The sequence below is a fragment of the Sorex araneus genome, chromosome 4 (assembly GCF_027595985.1).
Source record: "Sorex araneus isolate mSorAra2 chromosome 4, mSorAra2.pri, whole genome shotgun sequence".
In the NCBI taxonomy this organism is placed as follows: Eukaryota; Metazoa; Chordata; class Mammalia; order Eulipotyphla; family Soricidae; genus Sorex; species Sorex araneus.
Genome location: NC_073305.1, coordinates 29,201,939 through 29,227,174, shown reverse-complemented (window position 1 = coordinate 29,227,174; position 25,236 = coordinate 29,201,939). Strand labels below are relative to the sequence as shown.

General features: G+C 36.4%; 1 protein-coding gene across 8 annotated transcripts in view; it reads right to left on the bottom strand.

The window, feature by feature from the left end:
- The window catches only part of RBMS3 (RNA binding motif single stranded interacting protein 3), an 803,180-nt gene that overhangs the window by 125,944 nt on the left and 652,000 nt on the right, over positions 1 to 25,236 (bottom strand). For 5 of the 8 annotated variants that reach the window (XM_055135539.1, XM_055135543.1, XM_055135541.1 and 2 more), the window contains exons 8-10: positions 17,908 to 17,954; positions 2,408 to 2,504; positions 207 to 257 (exon numbers count right to left, since the gene is read on the bottom strand). In XM_055135539.1, coding sequence (XP_054991514.1) covers positions 207 to 257; positions 2,408 to 2,504; positions 17,908 to 17,954 — 195 coding nt within the window. The remainder of the gene's footprint in view (positions 1 to 206; positions 258 to 2,407; positions 2,505 to 17,907; positions 17,955 to 25,236) is intronic. The other 3 variants (XM_055135544.1, XM_055135546.1, XM_055135545.1) reach the window with 1 other exon arrangement.

The following is a 25,236-nucleotide window of genomic DNA, read 5'->3' as shown; positions in this document are numbered from 1 at the left end:
CTCTCATTCTCTAAATATGTATATTTCTTTCTACATCTAAATTGCATGCTTTTGTAGACTTTCAGGAACCGCTTTGCATCGGAAAACTATGACTGCCTAAAGAGGTTCTGAATATAACAAAAGCTTTACCCCAAAGCTTCTATGCATTACAAAGCTTTCACTTGGATAATAGAAATATTTAGCCTCAGGTGACTGAGAACACTTACTGTTGGTTGCATAACGTATGGCGGATGAGGCATCCATGAAGTACTCTGGACCTATGCATCAAACAGCATTTATTAGCACAAAGTAATCACAGAGAGAACTTGGTTCTTGAGTTCAGTGGAGTCACACTAGGTCATAAGAAAGTGGAGTCCATCTGACTTTACAGCTAATTAGTGCTCAACTAGAGCACAAGGATTCTTGGATCTAATTAATTCGGTCTCTGAATTATGGTAATAGGTAAAGCAAAATCTTACTTCTCTGAGACTAGGTGCAGTACCCACATGGGTCATACTGGGTCTGGAAGCATATTTTAAGGATGGTATTAAAACCTAAAGTCTCAGAAGGCCTAAGATATCTCCTATCTATTGCATAACTTCCTGGGACACTCTGGTAAATAATTAAGGAGTTAGGAGTTGACACAAAGACTTACTTTTTTATGTCATTAGTTCTAATTTCAAATTCTAAGGTGACTCTATCTGTTATAATTAGAGGTTAAACAGAAATTTGGGGCAATGCTTTGGGTTATACCCATGTTCAGAAAGTCCCTAACTTTTTCCTCTTGTGGCAATGGGTATGAGAAATAAAAATTACTATTTGTGTTAGCTAAATATTATAAAATGTTCCTTGCATCAGCAAAATGAGAAAGTCAGCTTATAAGAGCTGACTGTCACATACAGAAAGTTGAAGATTTTGTTTGCAATATATTCCCACCAATGAAATTGCTAATGCACTTTACATTAAAAAAAATTGTTGAAAAGTGAAAATCAACAACATAGAAAATTGCTCTAATTCCTTTTTTGAGAAAAGGGAACTGGAGCTAAATTCCACTTATGAGCCCTCCCAAGTGAAATCACTTCTCTGTGGATATTTTATTCATTTCACCAAACTGCTTTGCACTGAGGCTCAATGGGTGGTCTTGGCTGAAACAGAGGCCAAGATTCTGGAGAAAAAACAAAAAAGTGGCAGGCAGTCCTGCAGGAAGAACAAAAACTGAACTGCACCTGCATCTAGCCTCATGGGTACCAAGGAAAGGTAATTAAGAAATTAGAGAACCTGAGACCCTATAATGCAATTTACATTAAAGGGTATTCCATCTGCCCACTGACATGTCTCAAGAATCTAAGAGCAGAAATAGAATGAAAATAATCTGCTTCAGGGGGATCATTTAGGAAAAATGCACGTAGTCTCAAATTCATTGTTCTGACAACTAAGACATCTTGAAATGAAGTATGTAGTGGCTTAACAAGGTGAAACTTCACTGAATTAGCAGCATCAGCAACATTACAGTTTTATCCATTGTAAAACATTCACCCAGCATTCTGCAAAATGAAGAGAAACACATGCATGCACACTCTTGCACTCTCTCACTCACTCTTTCTCTAAAGTTTTGAAAAATGACACTGGAAACTTAGCATTTACCCACATTTTCTAATTACAAGATGTGTCGGAAGAACAATATGAGGTAAAGAGAAGCAGAGAGAAATACTGTGTGTTTGATCATCCAAAGAACTAAGATAAGGAATCTTTTTTGAGAGAGATTCAACAATTTCAACTCACCCATTTACTTAGAATTTACCAGTACATCTGGCCAGGACACACATTGAGTCTCAGAATTTCTTATGTTTCAACACATGAAACCCCTGAGGTCTACTACCCTCTTTAGAACTAAGAATGAAGTAAGACCAAGGAGTAGGACTGACTTTTTACCACTTCAATAAACTTCCCCATTTCTTGGGGGAAATGGCCTAACAACATGTATCCATGTAGTATTACACAGATACACAGGACTCTAACAAAATGAGATGACAACAAAAATTTTTCTGGAGTGAGTGAGGGAATATTAAAGCATGATTTTAGAACATACACAATAAATAATATGACAAGCAAAATAATAGACAACAAACAAAATAATTTCCCAGTGGCAAGAAAGTTGCACTGATATTGACTGGTAAGTAGCATAAACATGAAAACTCAGCAAGAAGAATGTAAAGCATGGTGAATTTTATTATTCAGTGAAATAAATGCAAAGAAAAAATCCTTGAAAGTGCAGTGTATTTGATAGCTTGAGTATCATGACATTAAGGTGTGATTAAAGGTATGAGGACAATTTAAAAAAAATTAACTGTGTCCCTTTTGCCTTTATATAATATGTCTATTTTTGGCAAGAAAGACATATTCTGAGGTGCAGGTAAATCGGACATACCTGGTATGTAGAGACAGGGGAAGCAGCAATGAATGGCGTGATAGATGTCTGTGGAATCATGCGGTTGGTTGCAATACTGTACGGTGAAGAATAAAATCTGCAAACAGAAAACAAACAGAACAAAAAGAAGATTTGTGAAACTGCTGCATGTCTAGCTGCTAATATAATGTTACCACGCACTTCTGCGAAAGTCAGAGTTCTGCCCTAGTGTTTTGACACCAACTGTTACCGGAATATGAAGGAGATTTATAGTTTCTGATTCCACAAAGAGAAATAATTTTTTCTGAACAACAGGACAAATTTAAGCCATAAAATTGGCTGCATAAACTCTCTCTTATGCCAGATGAGTGGAACAGTATGTTTAAGCAGTGGGGAGAAAAGCTATGGAACATATATTCTTAAAAATGCAGTGCCAATACTGTTCCAAACCTCTTGGAGATAACGACAAAATGATAACACTAAGTTTTATAAAAGAGACTGACATTACATATACACAAATTGCAGTTATCTCCTCATTCAGGAAATAGTTTAGGATTATTTTTACTAGGAATGAGTCGACGTCCTCCCACAGATACTAAAATCAGTTTTTTCATAAACAGAAAAGACAGTGGACAAATTTAGATAATAGTAATATGTTTCTGATTCAGTTAAGCCATTGGTTGAGACTTGACTTATGCTTTATACTGCTAGAGTTCACGATAGAAGTAGAATTGCCTAGTATGCCTGAGTTTTTTCATTGACCACTTGTAGAGTGATACTGGGAAAGCTATGAGCAAGATAAAGGCATTGCACTCCAGAAAAACGACAATTCTTCTGGAGACCTATTATAAGTTGGTTTCTAGCAGAGAGATCATTTGTCTGCCTATCTCTGCTTAGACCCTAACTTAGACTCCACAAATTAATTAATATTTGAATTATTGACCAAAATTTTAAATCTTACTCCATGAGTAAGTGCAAGGAAAGAGTGGGTAGCCACAGAACAGATATACTCAGTTGCATTAGCAGAATATTTTACTCCATTTTGCCATTCCTTTAGCTAAAGTCAACTACTATAGCACAGTAGCACTGTCATCCCATTTTCATTGATTTGCTCAAGCAGGAACCAGTAACGTCTCCATTGTGAGGCTTGTTGTTACTGTTTTTGACATATCGAATATGCCGCAGGTGGCTTGCCGGGCTTTGCCTTGCAGGCTGGAGAGCGTACCGGGCTCTCTGAGAGGGACAGAGGAATCGAACCCGGGTCAGCCTCGTGCAAGGCAAAAGCCTTACCCGCTGTGCTATCACTCCAGTCTAATTAACAAAAGTCAACTACTACTTTAATATTTTTAATTTTTTGCATTTTACGGATGTCATACTTGGAAGTGCTTGAGGGACCATACGTAGTGTTGGGAATGAAACTAAGGTTGGCTATGTAAAAAACAGAGAGAGAGAGAGAGAGAGAGAGAGAGAGCCTTACACAATGTACTATCTTTCTGACCACGACTTTTAATTTTAATAAAATAATAATGTGACTCAATAAGGGTGGAATTTAGTGAGACAAACTTTTCATTATCTTTCTAGGTCACCAATAGTTTGACTAGAGAATCATATAAGTTACCTTTCTAAAGAAGCCTTTCACAAAGATTCGCAGTGAATGCAGGAGGGTTGAGTTTCAGGATTAAAAGATTAAAGGGGAAAATTCTTTAAACTTAGATTCTATGCAAATTTACAGTCAAGGATCTGGGAACTAGAATTCATTATATCTGGCTCTCATAAAGAACTATAATTCCATTCTCATTTTGTTTTAAAAAATGAGACTAAAATATGATTCTGTTGTACACTAAATCTTTTCTACCCATTGCCTTCAAATATTAGAATTTATAGAGTGCACAGTGGGTAGGGTGTTTGCCTTGTGCATGGTTGACCTGGGTTAGATTCCTGCATCCTTCTCAGAGAGCCTGCCAAGCTACGGAGAATATTCCGCCCACATGGCAGAGCCTGGCAAGCTACCCGTGGCGTATTTGATATGACAAAAACAGTAACAACAAGTCTAAGAATGGAGATGTTACTGGCGCCCACTCAAGCAAAATTGATGAACAACAGGATGACAGTGCTACAAAAGTGTGCCTTTAAAGAAACTACATTGACTAACACCTATTATAATGAACGAAGAATTTTTATATGACAGCACTAGTACTGGTGAATATTCAGAGAAAGTGAATTTTCAGTCCTTGCTGTTAGAAATGATATAGCAAAATGGCATAGCTAATTTTGGAAAAAATCTTGGCACTTTTCATACAAAGTTGAACATACACACAAAACTCAACAGTTACCCTGTTTTATATTAAATGAAGATAAAAGCATCTTGCGATTACACAAGAGTGTAAACGTGATGTTTATAGCAGCTTTATTGATACTTTCACCCCCCTCCAAAAAAAATAAAACTACCTAAATGTCCTTTAGGTGAGTGGATAAACCAATATATTTTGACGATGGGATTCGATATAGAAAAAAAAAAAGGAAGAACTCCTGATATATTGACATGATCAAGTGAGATATGCTAAAAAAGCAGTCATTCTCAAAGCCATATATCCTGCAATTCAGTTTATGTTACATTATAGAAAATGCAAATATCATTTAAAAAAATGTCTATACCAAAGACTGAAGTTGGAAAAAAAGGAGTTATTTATGGAGGGTCATAGGGTTGTTTAGGGTTATGATGTAACTGGGTTATCTTGTGTTGGCTATGTAGTTCCATAGCTACACTCCAACACTTTGAGTGTTGGAACTCAAAATTGTACTGTATTTAAGAGAGTGAACACATAATTACTCAACGTGAATGTTACTACAGAGATGTAAGTGATTTGAAATATCAGTTACTGAGAAAGAGTTCACCCCTCCACTTATAAAAATACCAAGCATTTTCAATGCTTGTCAGAAATAGGTATGATTATAAATATTGATGATGCCATAGATTTCTCTGTATACCCAATAAATTGTGAGCTTTAATGAGACTGCAAGTCTCCAATGACTTTCCATTGCAATAAGAACAAATTTTGAACTCCAGCTAATGAGTAGAGCAATCAGGTTACAACTTACTTCTCATATTTCCTCTTACGTCTCTGCCCACAGCCAACTAGGATCTAAGCACACTGGTCGTCTATCACACTATCTTGTCATTCTCACTCTTATCTTCCTTCACTGTATTTGAAATTCCCTCTGCTTAAAATATTCATGTCTCCAAATATACACTAGGTTAACTCTCAATTTTGGTCTCACTGAGCTCATTTCTTCAGAGAGGCCATGGGGAAGGTAGCAACAACCACCTTGTAATCGGGCTATCAATTAGAAGGTACCAGTAGCACCTTGTTGCTTCCTCATATTTTTTAGCCCATTGTGATTATCACTATTCAAAGTAGTAATTTAAGCAATTCCTGATGTTAATATCTGTATATCTACATATATATCATAAAATGAAGATGCTATACTTTGAGTGGGTGTACTTCCAAAATCCATGTAGTAATGGACCAAGAATGTGACTGCATTTGGAGAAAAAATTCTTTCTATTTAGGAAGAAACTAAGGTGAAATCAAGCCATAGGGTGCAATCTGGAGCTGAGATTAGTTTCCTCATGTAAAGGGACACTGGAGAGCTCTATTCCTACCCCTATCACCTCCTCCCCATCCCTCTTTCTTCTTTCCTCCTTTCTCCCATTTCCCCTCCCATGGCCTCTCCTCCTCTCCACTCCATTTCTGCTTCTTCACTTAAATTGAAGAAAACACCATGCAAGGACATAATGACATATCATCTATCTAGAAGTCAAGAAAAGAATTCTTACTAGAAAATGAACCAGCCTGAACTTGCTCTTGACTTCTAGCCCCCAACACTATGAAAACATGCTTCTTTTTTTCCAATTTCATTTTTTTTAACTTAGGCACTATGATTAACAAAGGTGTCCCTAGTAGTTATAGACAGACCAGGAAGAGAGATGAATGGAGGAGAGAAATAGGAAAAAAATGGATTGGATTTAAAAAGTTCTATTATTTAAATTGACCCCTTTAGTGGTATTTTCTTACTTTATTACAGGTGGCTAATACAATGTATATTCTTACTGCTTTTTTCTCTAAAATATCAGTTGGAAGAGCTGAGATCTTATTGGCTGTGTTGCTTAGAAAAGAGCCTGGGGCATGATAGATAAAGAGCTATGATTCATTAAAAAATAAAATGAAATAAAATAAGTAGCAAATGATTACAAACAGTATTACAATGCCATGACAGGAGAAACATAGATGGGTCCCAAAGTCAGTAGAAAGGTGAGAAATAAAAGCCCAGAGAAGGTAGCCCAACATCACTATTAGTTATTGTTTGTAACTGTTCAATGGAAATCTAATACCTGCTATCTAAAAATGCAAAGGTATTAGCAACTAAAGCAAAACAAAATAAACCTAAAAAATAAATAAGCCCAGTTGTTCTTGGACATAATGTTGGAATGCTGTATATCTGAAATCTTATCATGTTATAGCAGTATTGTAAATCTGTCTAAAAAAGTTAATTGAAAATAAATATTCCTTTCTATAAAAATCAGAGTTTGCATTTTCTAAATTTCCCCAAGGTCTGTGACACATCCTTTTTATAAGAAAGTGAATAGTAAACATAAAATCATATTTGGGACACATACTGGTACACCCATGGCCACACCATAAACAGCTCTTCTCATTCAACATGTAGTGTTTTAACTTCTGCCAGAAACCCAGGCACAGCCTCTCAGGCTGACAGAGAGAGTCACACATCTCATTTAGTGTAGCTGGTTTATTTTCAGAAATGTACCAATTGGAGTATTAAAAATGAAAGCAATAAGACTTGGATTGACAGGTGGAGTTTACAGGCGAAATCTATGGGGAAACAGAAAGCAGAAACATAAAGAAACCAGCCAAAGTAAACTGATACTAACAAAGGGAACCCTAGGGGGGAAATTTAATGCATTTTTGTTCTATCTTCTCTAATCCTATCCATCAAACAAAAATGGTATTTCATACTTCCCAGCAAGTTCCAATACTGCCACTTGCCAGTGTGTCAATACTACCACGTATCAGTGAGTCATTTAGAACAGAAAATATACTGGGAAGAATGCACTCTGTACAGCACCTTGATCCCCTAATTCGGGTGCTCTAAAGAAAGCTCTTCGCAAGTCCACACATAAACCAGATGAATTTACAGGAAACCCTTGCTTAACCATCATGAGAGGCTGCTATTGAATCTGAGATTTGAAGGGATCCATCTAAAAAAAAAACACACTAAACAGACTGCAAGAGATAGTGACAACAGTTCTCAGCCTTTGCATTTGGTCTTTGCTTAATCTTAGACTTAAAACACTCTCTCTTGGGGCTGGAGAGAGGTAGAAGGGTTAGAGCTTATCTGGCATAGCACCAAGCTCATGTTTGATCCGTTACACTGTATATGGTCCTCAGCACCGAATCCCTGAGCACAGACCACTGAGCACTACTGGGTGTGGTCCCAAACTCATAAATTAATAATTAATTAATACCCACTCTCATGAGGCCATCAATTAAAATAATAAAAAAAAAACCCAGATATATAAAGCAAAACAAACCATGCAGCTACACCAAGGGTGAAATCAGAGAAAATTGATCAAACTTTTTAACTCTTATCACAAAATTAAAGTAATTCTAAACCTGTAATTTTATATTTCTATAACTGATAATATATGTTCTCTGCCTTGAAAATGCTATTAGAGAAGACTGGGAATGAGTTTTCTACCAAACCATTTTCTTGGGAATAATTTAATCTCTTAAGAGATTTTCTTTGCTAAGATTTGTAGAGCATTGTGTGCACAATGAATATTCTCTTTACAACTTCTGTAGAAATTCTAAACTAGGAGTTTGTTCTCTGTATAAACCCTTGAGATAATTCTGGTGTCACAACTGGGTGCTACTGGTATTTAGTGGATAGGGATATGAGATTTTACTAAATGTCTTGTAAGACACACACAAATAAAAACTCCCACATGAAAAATTACCTGATGCAAATTAAAAATATTATCTGGTTGAAGCTAAAAAATAGTCTTGAGAATCTGAATTAATTATTTCATGACTCATTTTGTATTAAAAAAAATACCAAATGTCAAGATGGCTAAGAGAAGCTAAGTAAGTTCTGTCTATAAAACTCAGAGCTGGTATTTTTAAAAGTTAGTATTTTTAAAGAATGCAAGGAGTTACTTGATTCTCTGGTATTTAAAGCAAGTGGCCTGCAGAAGTCCAAAAAAACACAGGTCTAGGTCATTAATAGGACATGATTTTGCCTGCAGAAAAGTCATCTGCAGGGATTTGGCTGTCAGTAGTAATATGGTAAAATCTTATTTCACTGACAATAAAAATAACATGAATATATCAATAACCCCAGGGTAGAATATTTTTTACTGTAGAAAACCCGCACAAAATCCTATTTGCAGGCTCAAATAAACAGCCCTGGCTAGTCTTTCATGTCCACGGGCAATATCATTAGAGTCAGAACCATGAATACTATCCTCAGGGTAACACAATAGCACAAGATTAATAAGTTATTGGTCATTTTTATTGTAATACCAACATATCCTTCACATTAGATTTCTTTTCTAGTATAAAAAGATAAGGTTTCTGTATCACTTAATATCAAATGCCCATATAAAATAGCTGGCAAACCAATGCTATAGAAAACAGTCAGTTTTATGTCTCTTCCAAGAATGAATTTTATTCAAATAAAACAATCTGAGAGGCAGTTAGATTGAAGGCCTCAGTGAAAAGGGCACACAGGAAAGATGAGATTTTGAATATGGGAAGGGATTATTTCCCACCTCCCATACTCATATTTGAAAGAGATGGAATTTCATATTGGGCTTCTAAAAATGCAATAGAGCAATAGTAATAACAAATTACAGAGTTAGGCTAGTAAGCTCTGAAAGGAGTATGGACATTTTTATTCTTGGTGGTTAGCTTATAGGAAAAAAAAAAAACTTTACTTTTTTACTTTCCCAGTGTCACCTAGACACTTCTTTAGCTTAACCTTCAAATCCTTGGACAGGTGTGCCATTGAACTTAATCATTAATTTCTTTGGGGGCCACACTTGTTTGTGCTCAAGACTTACTGCTGACTCTGTGCTCAGAGATGATTTCTGGTAGTGATCAAGAGAACATTTGCAGTGGCTTGGATCTAACCCAGGTCAGTTGCACACAAGGTAAGATTTTTTCTATTGTACTATTTATTGCTTCAGGCCCTGAATTATTTTCCCCCTGAGCTTACTCCTTAAATAATAATTTACCTAAATGCAAATGAACTTATTAGTCACAGTGTTAACAAAATGTTTGTTCCCTATTAACTGGAAGTCAAGCTTTGGGAGCAATTTTTCCAACTTAATGTTGTATTAATGTGGAGATTATAGAATTCAGTCTTTACATAGTTTGAGTTACTAGCTAGGACTCAGCACATATTTGCTTGAGATACACAGGCAATCCTGTGGACTAGTAATGATCATCACTGTATCACTGTTATCTCATTGTTCATCGATTTGCATGAGCGGGCTCCAGTAACGTCTCCATTCGTCCCAGCCCTGAGATTTTAGCAGCCTCTCTTTACTCGTCCTTCCCAATGGTGACGCATTGGAGGCTCTTTCAGGTCAGAGGAACAAGACCAATCATTGTTACTGTTTTTGGAATATCAAATATGCCACAAATAGCTTGCCAAGCTCTGCCATGCAGGCAGGATACTCTCAGCAGCTTGCCAGGTTCTCTGAGATGGAGAAAGAGACAATAAGAGGTCGCTCGGCTGCATTAGCTGGAAGCTTTGTTTTATAGTATCTAGATCTTGGCTGTTGATGGGATTACACAGCACTGGGGGCAGTTTGTGGATGTGACTGCCTAGCTACTGAAAATGGGGATCTGGGTAGAGGAGGCCCAGTCCTGATCTGAGCAGACTTGGAGATCTCAGTCCTGGGTCCCACACACCTGGGTTCCTCTCCCGGTTCCTTCATGCGTGAGGCTCATCCAAGCATGTGGAGAGTGGCCTTGAACATGGCTGTGGCTGGGTTCTGGAGGACTTTGGCTGCCGGGGCTCTGCTTGGGGCAGGGAGGGAATCTCATCCCACCCCCCCTCTGAGGGGCCTGGTGAAGACAGCCAGGCGCCAGGGCAGGAGACATAAAATGATCATATTCTTCGGCTATAATATGTGGCATCTCTAAGAAGAAATACTCACGACAGTGCTCCATCAGGGAGCCTTTCTATGCCTGCAGTAATATGCAACTGTCTCTCAACTGTAGTCCTGATGCCAATTTTATTTTTCTTTACAAAAGAATACAAAAACTGGGCTGGAGCGATAGCACAGAGGGTAGGGCATTTGCCTTGCACGTGGCCGACCTGGGTTCGGTTCCCAGCATCCCATATGGTCCCCTGAGCACCGCCAGGAGTAACTCCTGAGTGCAGAGCCAGGAGTTACCCCTGTGCATTGCCGGGTGTGACACCAAAAAAAGCAAAAGCAAAACAAACAAACAAACAAACAAAAAAAGAATACAAAAGCTTAAACAGTGAAAACTCTCAACCCCATTTCTTATGGCAGCTCTGTGGACATTTCCTAGAGAATTCGTGATTCGTTCTTATGTACTTAGAAATGTTACATATTTCTGTGTGTGTGTGTGTGCATGTGTGTGTACATGTGTAAGTGTGTGTGTATAATTACTTTGTGTCAGCACAATATTCTTCGCATTGTATCTCTTACAAGAATTATGTGCTTTCTATTATGATGTGAAAACTTTTGTTTCTGAATTTATATCTGCAAAGTTATTAAAAATGATGAGATATCTCAAAAAGAAACAGTTCATTGAACTGAATTGAGTCAGCACTAAATAATACCGAATAATGAATGGATGTAGTTGCATCCATGTCTTTGGAAGTCATGTAAAACATGACCAATTTCTTCTTTGCTACAATATTTCTTTCTCTATTCACTTATTGTTGAGTTAGGTTTGACTGCTAAATTGTAAACAATGGAATAATTAGGGAATTGCTATTTTTATGCTATATTATTTACATTAAATCCCTACTATTCTGAGTGAATTATCTATGTCAGATTCTGGGTGAGAGCAGAATTTTAGCAGTAGAACATTTGACTTGCGTATCTTAGGTAAATTCTTCAGTGTTAAAAAAAAGTTAGCTTCTATACCTTTAAGAGGTACATGGTAGTGTTAATTGAAGGGAGAGTATATGGAGAAAATATGTGTGATTATTTCAACATCTTACAGTAGGTAGTAGTGGTTGTTCTGATTCTTTACTGTTATTCAAATGACATCAGGTAGGATAATAAAAGCCAAGTTGAATAAAACATTTTTAAAAACACCACCAGTACAGGAACACATATTTTGGGTCAGATCAATTATACAGTGAAAAGATGCTGACTTGTACACAGGAGACCCAGGTTTAATCCTTGGAACAACATATGGCACCCTAAGACCCACCAGAACTGATCCTTGAAAAAAAAAAAAGAAACAAAGAAGGAGAAGAAAAAAAAATTCATGACTTCATCTTTTCTAACAGCTGCACAGACATAGAATGATTGCACTCATATGTAGAATATAAAGTAGCAGAATGGGACACTAACACCCAAGAGTAGTAGAGATAAGAACCAGGAGGTCTGCCCCACAGCTTGGAAACTGTCCTCACATGCTGGGGGGAAAGGCAGCTGAGATAGAGAAGGGAGTAGAGAAGGTTGGGAGGACTCACTCGGGTTGAAAACTGCATACCAAAAGTAGACTATAGACCGAGGATGGTGGCCACTCAATACCTCTATTGCAAACGACAACACCCAACAGGAGAGCGAACAAAAGGGAATGCCCTGCCGAAGAGGCAGGGTGGGGTGGTGGGGGTTGGGGTGGGGGTGGTGGGAGGGATACTTGGAACATTGGTGGAGGAGAATGGGCACCGGTGGAGGGATGTAAACCAAATCCAAACATGAAAGTTCATAAGTTTGTATATGTACCTCACGGTGATTCACTAATAAAAATTAAAAATAAATAAATAAATAAATAAATAAATAAATAAATAAATAAAAGTGGTCCTTGAGTGCAGAGCCAGGAATAAGCCCTGAGCATCAAGAGGCATGGACCACCCCCCCACTACACAAAGGAAACAAAAGGATCTAAATAAGTGAAATTACCTACAGTTTACTTATTTCTTTTCAGTTCATTAATATATAATGTTTAGCTTTTCATGAACATTCATATTCAAGAATACATTATACAGTGTAGCTTCCTTTATCCTTACAAAATCTTATCAAGATGTACTATGACTATCATCTTCATTTGAGAGGGAAACTAAAACATAAACAGTCTGTCCACATTTGTTGCATAACAATCTGGATTCATTTAAAAACCTGTGCTCTGAAGTATTACTAATACTATTTTATCTCATGACTAATTGTGTACTCAGATTTCCTAATACAATTTAAGACTGGTTCTTAAATGAGAGCAGAACTTTTTTAAAAAGAGGGTGGAGTGTCAAGGAATATTACCAGGTCTGAACTTGAAACAGTGGATTCCTTCAGTAACAAGATAAAAGTACAGAGTAGCATGGAAAACTATGAAAAGCACAGAAGATTCAGTATACTTGAAGAAAATAAATCATGGAAATCTTTTTGTGTCTTTCATGGTAGTTTTGTTCCATAATGTCTGCCTAACACTTTGAAGCTGGAAGGCAGATGATTTCTAGGATTAAAATTTGGTTTTTAAAAAATTCAAAAATCAATAAGTAAACAGCTTGAGAAGTAACAAGAGATAGGTAGACACTAAGTAAAGATAGACAGTGATGACTTAAATAACTTTAAAATTATTAGGAAAAGGGTTGGACTTAAAGATCTATCACTTCATGAAGAAAGTTGAAAAGAGAGATTCCAGAGAAACTGAGTTTCTATAGTAAATGACTTTTAGTATGAACCTTTTTAAAGGGAAAGTAATCCCCGATGTTATTTTTTATTTGCATTTTTAAATCTGTATTATGAAAATGTGTAGGATAAAGACCCTAATTCTATATATACACAGATAATAGTCATTCATTTTTTTAAAAAAGAAGAAGAACAAAAAGCAGTCAGAAACACTATTGCTCGTGTTCAGAATCTTTTATGAGTTTGAAGTGTAGACTTTGGAGTTTTCTGTTCCTAAATTCAAAAGAGGAGAATGCTATCAAGGAGAAAGAAGACAGAGTAAAGGAGAAAAAAAGATTGAATTCTGGGAAAGACTTGCAAAAGAGGGCAGAAGAGGAATCTGGTGAATTAACTGGATGAACTCCAAGACTGGCATGTGACAAGGATCTGAGAGGGAGGGAACTGAGGAATTGAAACGGCTAAGCAAAATGTCAAGTGAAGGGTTACTTCTAAAATCTAAAAATATGTCTATGTCTATTACTGGCATATACAAAGATTACTGGGGAGTCAATAAGAAAATTTCCAGTAAAACTTGAGATAAAACTTCTTATTTTAATATGCTTAATTGCATAAGAATACTAGAAAGCAGCATGCATAGTTTGTTACCAATAGAAGTTCGTTACCGATGAAAATGAGGCTAACAAAAATTGATGACTGGAAATGATTCCATTGGAGAAAAGGTTTGGTTTTTATTGGCTTTATAGATAGGAGAGCTGAGAATATTACAAACTTAAAAGAATATTCAGCATACAAGAGGCTGTTGTGAGAAGGACTGCTTGATGAAATATATTTCTCTCACAAACACAGATAAAATCAAGAACTTGTTGGGCATAACTTCGACAACTTAACCAAAATTGAATTTACATGGAAAATATTCATAGCACTCAAGATCTAAGGAGACAACGGAAGAAGATGAACCAGTCTCACAAGTGCTCAAACAATTTTAAAAACTACCTGTAAGACATAATATTACATGTTAGTGTATGACATAGATGAAGTCATGTCTCAGAGAGAAAATTTCGTCATTGTTAATGCCTTTAATATGGCAGCACCCAAAATTCATTTTTGGTTTACTCAGATTGGGCACTAAAGTTCCACTTTTCCTTTGCATTTTTAAATAACCAGGTTGATTACTTGGAAAAGTACATCTTTAGAAATAAATGCAGGTTTAATTTTTGTGCTTCAAATTTAACTGCAATTTCATTCATAATAATAAAGGTATGAGAATAACCTAAATGTCCAGAGATAAAGAAATTAAAAATAAGAATAGGAGTGCACATATGCATTCCAGAGAATATTGTCTATATTTTATTTCAACACACACAAACAACAGAATATTTTCAGCCTTCAAAAAATGGGGAATCCTGGAAAAAACCCGAGTGCCCAAGAACAGATGACTAGTTAAAGAAACTCTGGTACATCTACACAATGGAATACTATGCAGCTGTTAGAAAAGATGAAGTCATGAAATTTGTATATAAGTGGATCAACATGGAAAGTATCATGTTAAGTGAAATGAGTCAGAAAGAGAGGGACAGACATAGAAAGATTGCACTCATCTGTGGAATATAAAGTAATATAATTGGAGACTAACACCCAAGAATAGTAGAGATAAGTACCAGGAGATTAGCTCCACGGTTTGGAAGCTGGCCTTACATGCCAGGGAAGAGAGAGGGAAGCTCAGATAGAGAAGGGAAAACCAGGTAAAGGATGACCTGAGGACCCGCTCGGGATGGAAGATATGTGCTCAAAGTAGACTATAGACCAAACATGATGACCACTCAATACCTCTATTGCAGACCACAACACCCAAAGAGAGAGAGAGAGAACAAAAAGGAATGCCCTGCCAGAGGCGGGGTGGGCCGTGGTGGGGGGATAAGTCAGGGATGATGGGAAAGATACTGGGATTATTGGTGGTGGAGAATGGGCACTGGTGGAGGGATGGGTACTCGATCATTGTGTGACTGAAATGCAAGCACAAAAGTTTATAACTGTAATTGTACCTCATGATGATCTACTAATAAAAAAAAATGGGGAATCCTGCCATTTGCCTTAGGTAGGTGAACTTGAAGGACCATTAAGAGTAAGTAGTCAATGAAAGGCAGATATCACAAGATCTTACATGTGACATCCAAAAAAAAAAGTAAGTCAATTTATAGAAACAGAAAGTAGAAAGGCCATTAGCAGTAGCTAGAGGGTTGGTAAAAGTTGAGGTAGTGACTAAAATGAATAACCTTTCCATTAAAAAGTCAATTCTGCAGAAACGATAATGCCAAGGGAAAAGAGGAGAGAGTGTTATATAGGCTGACTGGCAAAAACACAAGGGCATTGGTCAAGGATCTTGGGCAAGACATTTAGATTTTTAAGTTATGTATTGGAGAGATAACTAATCAAAATATGAATTCAGGCATAGGTCACTATTCAATCTCCAATTTCCTTGACATAGAGCCTTGAGCAAAAAAGGTATTATAACAAGTAGAAACATAGATATATATTACAGATAGGTACACATACACGTACATATATAGAGACATCTATGCAAAACATTAACATTTGTTGAATCTAATTAGTGAGTATAAAAGTAATCATTCAATATTTCTATTTTCTTGCATGTGTAAGTTCCTAATTGCAATTATAAAACATTTTTAGATGTATTCAATTCTGAAACCATGTATCATTAAATAAAGTAAATTTATTTGGTACATAGTATACATTGAAAAAACCCATTTCCTTCTGTTAGAACATTATTTTGACACTATTATATGAGATTATAATGGCTAATTTTTCACCTCTTGAGTAAATTTCTTTATCTTCCAGTAACACAATAGGATTTTAGAGAACATTTTCCTCATATCATTACTAAGTATATAGTGCCTTGTAGGCAAAAGTAAATTTTTTTTAGATAGATGCTTAATTTTCCCTACTCAAAGATTTCCATCAATGAGGCACAAATGACTAGATTTCTACGGTAGTCTAAAAGCTACTTTTAATCTTTTCCACAGAGGTAAATGAGCTTCTTTAGGGCAAAGGGTTTGCATCTTACAATATTTTTCAAATTTATACAACACAGCACTAGACTTGGCAGACTCTTTGTATGTTTAATGATGACTGAATAAATGACTGTCTACATGAATAAGAATTCATGAGAATAAGAGATAACGACTCAAACACTTCAATAAATTTTCCTTAAAGCATCTGACTAGATAGAAAATGGAGTTTAAGTCCTTCTGTTCTAAATCCATGTTGATCCTAAATGAGACATTTATTTTGAGTGATTATTTAATGACACTAAGAGACAGCATAGAGTCAGGGGAAAATTCAAGGAAAAAGATTTATTAAAATAAAAATAAGCAACCAACCAGAGAACAATTAGTGTCCACCCCAGAACAGCCAAAACAAAGAATGAATACTGTTTTGTTCTGTTTTGTTTTGTTTGGGGGCCACATCTGGTGATGCTCAGAGCTTCTCCTGATTCTGTATCAGGGATCTCTCTTGGCTGGGATCGTGTTTCAGGGATCAAACCCAGGTCAGCCACATGCAAGGCAAGTGCCGTGCCTACTGTCCTATCTTCCCAGCCCCAGAGAACAAATATTGCAAAGTGAGAAGCAAAGTTCAATCAAAGATATGTGGAATTACATTTTATGGAGAGACCAGATTTTGCCATTTAAATCCTGTTTAACAGAGAAGAAAATATAGACTTTGTGACTTGTTTCAAGAGGCTACAAATTTCAGATGCTTATTAAAATGAAGAGTAATGACACAAAAACCAAGTCAGGAGTGAATTTCATTCATTTCATCTTCCAAGCAGCAGAAATAAAAAGTAAATGCATTATTGAATAGAAACAAACAAAAAAATACTGAAAGTATTAAAAGCAAATCTCTAGTATTGTGGTTTATTAAAGGGTAATGCTTTGTTCCTAGAGGCATACAGATGCTTCTGAGTGTAGCTTTTTCATATTTTCTCTTTATATTACATTACTTTCTCTTGCTCAAATAGAATGAGAAAGAGGCAGAGGAGGGGAAGAAGAAGATGAAAGGGAAGAGAAAGAGGAAAAAAAGAGAAGGAGTAATAGGGGAAAAATAGGCAAAAAAAAAGATGAAAAAGGAGAGGGGGAAAATTAAGAAAGAAAGAGGAGAGGGGTTGGAGTGATAGCAGGTAGGGTGTTTGCCTTGCATGAGGCTGACCCGGGTTTGATTCCCAGCATCCCATATGGTTCCCCTGGCACTGCCAGGAGTAATTCCTGAGTGCAGAGCCAGGAATAACCCCAGAGCATTGTCGGGTATGACCCAAAAAGAAAAAAAAACGGGGGGGGGGAGAAAAAAAAGTGACATACAAAAAAGCTAAATGTGGGCAGAGATATGAGAACAATAACGTGGGACATATGTGAGCAAAGGCGTTCACGGGAGAAAAATAGCAAGATGTTGAGCAGTGTTTGGTTTAACCTCTCCAGTTGCATTTTAAAAACAAATATAAACAGATTTGAATTTTTTTTCTTCCATGGCAATGTCAGAAATCAAAGATATCTTAGCATTTATAATAGAGAAAACATGGTCTACTTACCCATTCTGAATGGCAGCACTGGGGTCATAGGTCAGGGCCATGCCAGCCTGCGTATAAGGGGAAAGGAGAAAAAAAAAGAGATCTTAATTTCTTTTTTTCATTGTAATGCCGTAAACATTCAGTCAGTCCATAAAGACGTTGACTTGTGCTTTCAAAATTAAGTTTACTTTCTCCTAGCGGTTTTTCCACCCTTACTGCCAAGACTAGCATTTTTACTACCCACACACCAGGTTCTACCAGTGAGTTAAGGAGTTTTTGTTATATATTCAGACAAACCATGGAACAATGCAACTTGGATCATTTCCATTTCTACTTCATAAACCATCTAACCATCTGCTATCTAATCTAGTATTCTTCTAATTCCTCACAAGTGTCAAAAGCACCTTTAGTCATGGCATGAATTCATGGCAAAGAAAAAGCAAAAATGAATCCTGTGGTCAGGATAAAAATAAAAACTATTTTAAATGCAATTGACTTTTTGGAACAAAATGTTCAAAAACATTTTTAAAATAGATTGCATGCCTAAGGGATATGTGCATTATGAGTTACAGAACGCCTATTTGATAAGACATTGTTGCACCTGTCAAACTAACAGTGGTAGAAAGGGAGATCCTTGATAGAGCTAGGAATTCCAGACCTGTAGCAAAGAAGGAGATGGTTTGTTCTTTTTCTAATCCTAAAACCACCTTTAATCAATTCTATTCTGAAACTGGCAATGTTATCAGAAAAGCATATAAGCATTGAGATTTTGCATTGCCAACCTAGTTTCTTCCTTCCAACACATCATCAATTTGATCCTCACAACAACCCTCTGAAGTTGGTTGGAGAAATATTTTTCTCCGCTTTCTGATGAAGAGACTGAAGCCTGGAGAGGTCAAGTGACTTGCTCGAGGTCGAACAGTTGATGGCAGAACCAGATTCTAACCCAAGTCTCTGATAAGGGCTCCCAGCCACTGCTCTGCTATGACTTAAGATTGTCTTAAACAATGGAGGGTGGACGGTGGAACTTCTTTGGGCTTGGATGGGCAGACCACCCTTAGCTTCATGTTAGCCAGCCTGTTTAACTAGTGAACAGAAACAAAATATAGCACAAAATTAAGACTGACAAATTATCTTGGGTTGGATGTTTTTTCTTCTTTAATATTTTAAAGTGAATGTGACTAGTGTCAATTACTGGTTTTGATAAGATGTCATAGAAAGTTGGGAGAAATGAGTGAATAGGGTCTCAGCATACATATCTTTTTTAACTTCTCTATAATTCTAAAATTACTTCAAAATTAAAACTTAGAAAATAAAAGTGAGTCACGTCTGAGGTCTTTTGTAGAATTTAAAAATATTTAAAAGTTTAAAGAAAAAAGGAGCTTTTGTGTGCATGAGTACTTTTTTTTAAATAATGGATAAAGGTGGTTTTCCTGTTGGGTTGGTTGAACTCTGCAGACTTAGCACATAAATGCAATTAAAAAATAAAAGCAGAAAAACTCAAACTTCCTATCTTAAAGCTTAAAGTGCAGAATGTCTTTCTACATTCAATCTTTTATTGTATTCTGTTCCCTAAATTATCATTTTAAAATTGGTATAAGGAACAAAGTGTAGAAGATCCATACATGATTAAGATTAGTGTGCAGGATGTGCAGGAAGCATACATTATTTGAAAGAGAATTTGCAAATGAAGTGAGGTAGCTATCACTGACTTATAGAGGGGTACTAAGAATATATTCACGGGTAACTGCATGTCACTCATATTATAGAAATAAACACTGATAGTGGAAAGCTGAGGAGCTAGGAGTTTAAATGAGAATAAAAGAACAGAAGACAGATTTTTGGCTTGGACCTTGGAAGAGAAGGCAGAGTTGTCAAACTAGGTAGAGGTCCTAAATCTAAGTTCTTTCAGAAGATATGAATGTCTGCAGGAAGCTTCCCAAAATGGATCTATCCAGGTTTGAGCTGAATGAAACTCTTGGGCCCTGCGTACCAGAAAGGGAAACTGTAAAATCAGTGATTTGGGATGAGATGAACCTTTGAGACTCACTAAGTCTCTCTCCTCTAATTTATCTTGGATGCTATAACAGCGGTAAAATGCATAAGATTAGAACTTTATATTCACTTGAGATACCATTAGTTACTAAGATTTAATTTGATAATCATCTTTAGCCACTTAACCACCTCAAATAGTTAAAATCCTAGGGGCTTAATAGAACTCTTTGTTAGTCAATGTCTTTTTTTCTCAAATACATGTTTTACAATTATGTTCAGAGGCCAATGCTATCTAGCATTTCTTGAATTACAAATTGCCTTGAATATTCTTTTAATATTCTCTATATATTTGTTTTAGAACATTTAAGTAAATTTCCTCCACGGATTATAGATAACCAATCAGTTTAAGCTACATACAAAGTAATTACCAACATGTACAATCTTTTTGTTAAATACATATTTGATAAATAGAGAGTTTAAGTTGAACTCATCTTCCATCTTAAACCTCCATCTATCTTTCAGATGCTAGAAAGGAACTAAATAGATAGCAATATGATTTAATAGAAACAAAATATGTTCTGAACTGGGCTCAAGTCTAGCTCTGTCATTTTCTAGCAGTGTGACTGTGGGCAAATTATTTAACCTATTTGTGCCTCAATATCCTCAATGGTTAAGGTATAGTAATACCTACCTCATCAGATTGTTGTGAAATTTTAAATGAGATTACGTTTGTAAAGCGCCCAGCACAGTGCCTGGAGACAAGACACATACATAAATATTATAATACAAAGCAACATGTGGCATATGCGCTCAATGATTGGTATGGATGGGGTATAGACGAGAGAGAGGCTGGGGATGGTTGGGAAAGGCATGTGAAGGAATTAGAGCTGAAAGGTGTTTAGGATTTCTATGGACGGAGATGAGTGATGAAGGCCTGCACAGGCAAAAGAAATAACATGAAAAAGGTGTCTAAAAAAAAAAAAGGGCAAGGTGGGTGATCCACTTGCAGTAGCACATTGGAAGGGATCAGTGGGAAATCAGAGTAGGGAGGGAGGGAGGGACTTGATTACCTGGCTCCTCTTAGGAAGCCACTGAATAAGTTTTTTAGTTTCATTTTGTTTTTGTTTTGTTTTTTTTGTAATCAAAGAGGGATTGGGCAATAAGAAATAGCATGAGTCCTCGGGAATAGAGAGGGCAAATCAATCCAACGCAATGAGCAACTGGAGTAGGCACTAAAGGGACAGGGAGGTGGATAGAATCTAAGGTGAGATTGTCATTGCAAAGGGTAGGGAATGAATACAAGTTTCACCTACTTCATGATTTTGCCTAGGGGTAGTCCTGCCTCTGAGTACCTTTGGCAAGAGGAAACAACAGGAGATAGTGTCAGGACACATGCATTTGGAACACTGTGGGTGACACAACAAGGCACGGATTAAACCAGTGGTTGTTTGAACTTAACCCAAAGGCTGAGTATCATGCACCATGACTAACACTTGGCTGCACCTGGTTTTCATTTCATGTGTAACAGATTGTTGAGTTATTATTCTAATATGTTAGTAATGTGGATTTTGCATTCAATTTCCTTTTGTTTCTTTTCACAAAGGTAAAAGAAAATTGATTTTACTGCTCTGTCTAGCCACCTTGAGACAAAGTAGAACCACGAAATTATCATTATGTAATTATGAAATTTTATGGCCTGTTTACAAACGCCAGAGTCACACAGAAAAGCAAAATAACTTGGAACAAAAGGCATATGTTATAGCCCATATGTAGAACACTTATATTTAATACTGTCACTCTTTTAAAAAGGCTGATGAGATTCACAAATATTTCCCATTTTTCAAGTCTACATTATTTGTGCGCTGAAGACTTTTAAAATTTATTTAAACAAAAAGAGGCAAACTTTTGCCATTTTCCAGCAGCAATTGAATTATGGCTTAGAATTTCAACCATAATAAGGTATTCCTAATACTTTCAGACAGAGCAAATACTATAAAAGATAAATATTTTAGAAGTAAATTCAAAAGGGTGTATTGCAGTAACTAAGATGTCAGAATTATTCTCAGTGTAAAAGAGATTTTTCAGTATACATCAATTTGATTTAGGAGATAGGCATTTGGCATTTTGAACTTTAAATAATAGGTTAACTGATAAGATAAAAATTATGGGACTTCCTGGGGCTGGAGCAATAGCACAGCGGGTAGGGCATTTGCCTTGCACATGGCTGACCCGGGTTCAATTCCCAGCATCCCATATGGTCCCCTGAGCACTGAAAGGAGTGATTCCTGAGTGCAAAGCCAGGAGTAACCCCTGTGCATTGCTGGGTGTGATCCAAAAAAGAAAAAAAAAATTATGGGACTTCAGCTTAAAGCCACAATTAGGCAAAGAGCATTGCCACTTCAGAAAGCTCTTTGAGATAGTAATGCTTGGTGTTATCTGAGGAGCAGAGGACTGTTGACTAAACCAAAATCAATCAAATAATGGGATGTTAAAATTGTGATTTCTTGGGTTCTGGTAGATAGCACAGAGGATTGATCACAAGGTTTGCATGCCTAAGTTCTAGATTGAACCCTTCTGGATCTGGTTGGTTCCTTAAGCACCAGGTTATAGTTCTTGGCATGGGTAGGGTGAGGGGAGGGTGGTGGGGGGGGATTTTGGCCTATTAAACCACTTTTTAAATAATTATTTTATTTATAAAAGTGGAAATATGAGGCAGTAAGACTTATGGAATAAATTCCTACTAAAAGTTGTAAAATTACAACTAATAGTTTAGTCTACTATTTCTTTTTCTATATTCTACTCTGAGAGTGACAAAATTAAATTAGAAGTTAAATTACAAGTGAGTGATCACAAGGTTTCCCCAATCTTCTACAGTAAATTCTAAAGCCATATTTTACAAATATGTGTTAAATATTGATTATTTTAATGATCATTGTGTACTAACATAGAGGAATTTAGAAAGTCAAAGAAGAAAAGAATATATATTCTTTGGATGTTATCTTTAGAGAGTTTAGTTACTGCAACTAATTAAAAAAATATTTACAGGCTGGAGAAATAGTACAATGGTATGACATTTGCCTTGTATAGGGCCAACCTAGGTTTGATTCCCAGCATCTCATATGGTCTTCTGTGCACGCACTGCTAAGAATAATTCCTGAGTTCAGAGGCAGAAGTGACCCCTGAGTATCACCGGGTATGATCCAAAAAACCAAAAAATATTTTATTTTACATTGACTGACCAGGGTTCCATCCCTCCATCCCTCTTAGAGAGACCAGCAAGCTACTGAGAGTATCTCGCCTGTATGGCAGAGCCTGGCAAGCTCCCTGTGGTGTATTCGATATGCCAAAAACAGTAACAACAAGTCTCACAATGGAGATGTTACTGGTGCCTGCTTGAGCAAATCGATGAACAATGGGACGACAGTGCTACAGTGCAGTGCTACATTGGTTATCTGGTTATAACTAAAAAGGACATAAGTAAAATGTAATAATTTAAAGATAATGTAGAGATAAAGGTTTGAAAATTATAGTTATAAATAAGTACTGCCATTGTCCTGAAACATCACATAACTTAATTTTTATACATTATTTCTTTATAGCAAGAAAAGATTTTGAAAAAGAATTCATAAGATTAAATCATGCATGTAATAAGCATCAAGAAATAAAATTTAAACAGTATCTAACTTGAATGATGTCAAATGTCAAAATGCTGTGGCGATATAACTATCATAATGTTTTGCTTTCATTTTATGTAACATTTGAAGTTATATATAATGAGAATGGCTTTTATAATGGGGGGAAACTATTATTAAGCAAAGTATATTCCATCCTCTATGACTTTATTTAAAATTCTAATACGGGGAAGAAAGCATCATTTGTAAATGTAGTGTAGTTTCTAGGTATGATTCAGACCAGTCTGAAAATACTAAAAAGTTTTGAATGCTCAATAGGATAAAGAAGTGAGATAAAATTTTGTTTACTAAAATAATAAGGGTCAATTTGAGAGTGGGCATGAAGAAAAGAAGAAAGGCAGAAAAGTTAAAGATTCATGGAAGCTGGGCAAGAGCACAATGAGTAGGACATTTGTCTTGCATGAAGACAAGCCAGCTTTGATCCCTGGTACACCATATGGTCCCCTGAGCTCTGAGTGTAGAGCCAGGAGTAAGCCCTCAGTACCACCAGGTATTCCCTATCTCTCAAAAAAGTATATAGGGATTCGATATAGTATTTATAGTGTTGAAATTGTGTAAAAGTTCATGGATCAGAATGGCCATATTGGTGAGTAAACCTTTCAGCCAATAAAGAGTTTTAAATCTTTGATAGGGATGATCCTAAATAACAATGTGTTTGGGGCAAAGTGAAGACAGGTTATTTGAGCACTTGCTGAAAGAAGTGAGATAATGAACTACAGTCATTTCCAAGAATTTTCTAAAAATAAAATAAATCAATACAAACAAACCACTTCCAAAGAGAGTCATCCATGTTTGCCTCCTCTAGCACTCTAAGCCTCGCCTAACAGCAATAGCAATTTTAGCTTCTTGTTGGGAGAAGGATTGTGGTTGTGGTGGTGGTGGTGGTGGTGGTGACGGTGATTGTAATGTGACATTAAATTAATCAATCAATATGTTTTCCAAATAAACACCTGTGAATTCATTTCCATAAGACCTCCCTGCCTTTCCCTGAGAAAAGGCAATGACATTTTCTCTTGCTAATAACCTTGTTCTATCATCTTTCCTGATGTTTGCACTTGCACATAAACTTTCCATTTTGTGCTAACTTACCTAAGCAGTCTTAACTTGTTTAATGCTATACAGATGTTACCCAACTCATGAGTTGGTTCAGAAGGTCAATTTGCTCTCTAAACTTGTGAATTTAGGTTTCTAACAGTTGTTTTTTTTATGAAAGGATCTAGCACTGTTAGGTGACTTATTAAGTTTTTCCTTATTTTATTTATAAAGCTTCTTTTTTAATGTTTACACAACAGGGGATATCAGTCAGTGGTAGATTAATATCTCACACATAAAATCCCTGTGCTTGAATGCCCAGTAACAAAACAAGCCAATAATAAGCCCCTCAAAACCAAAAAAGGAATCGGGGCCCGGAGAGATAGTACAGCGATAGGGCGTTTGTCTTGCACAGGGCCAACCCGAGTTCAATCCCGTCATCCTATATGGTCCCCCGAGCAGGAGTAATTCCTGAATTCAGAGTCAGGAGTAACTCCTGAGTATCGCTGGGTGTGACCCAAAAAGAAAAACAAAGACAAAAACAACAACCAAAAAAATTCAACTGAATGCAAATGAACTTCGACACAAAATATTTTAGACTTTGATAGTAAAGTTGGGGGTAAACAAATAA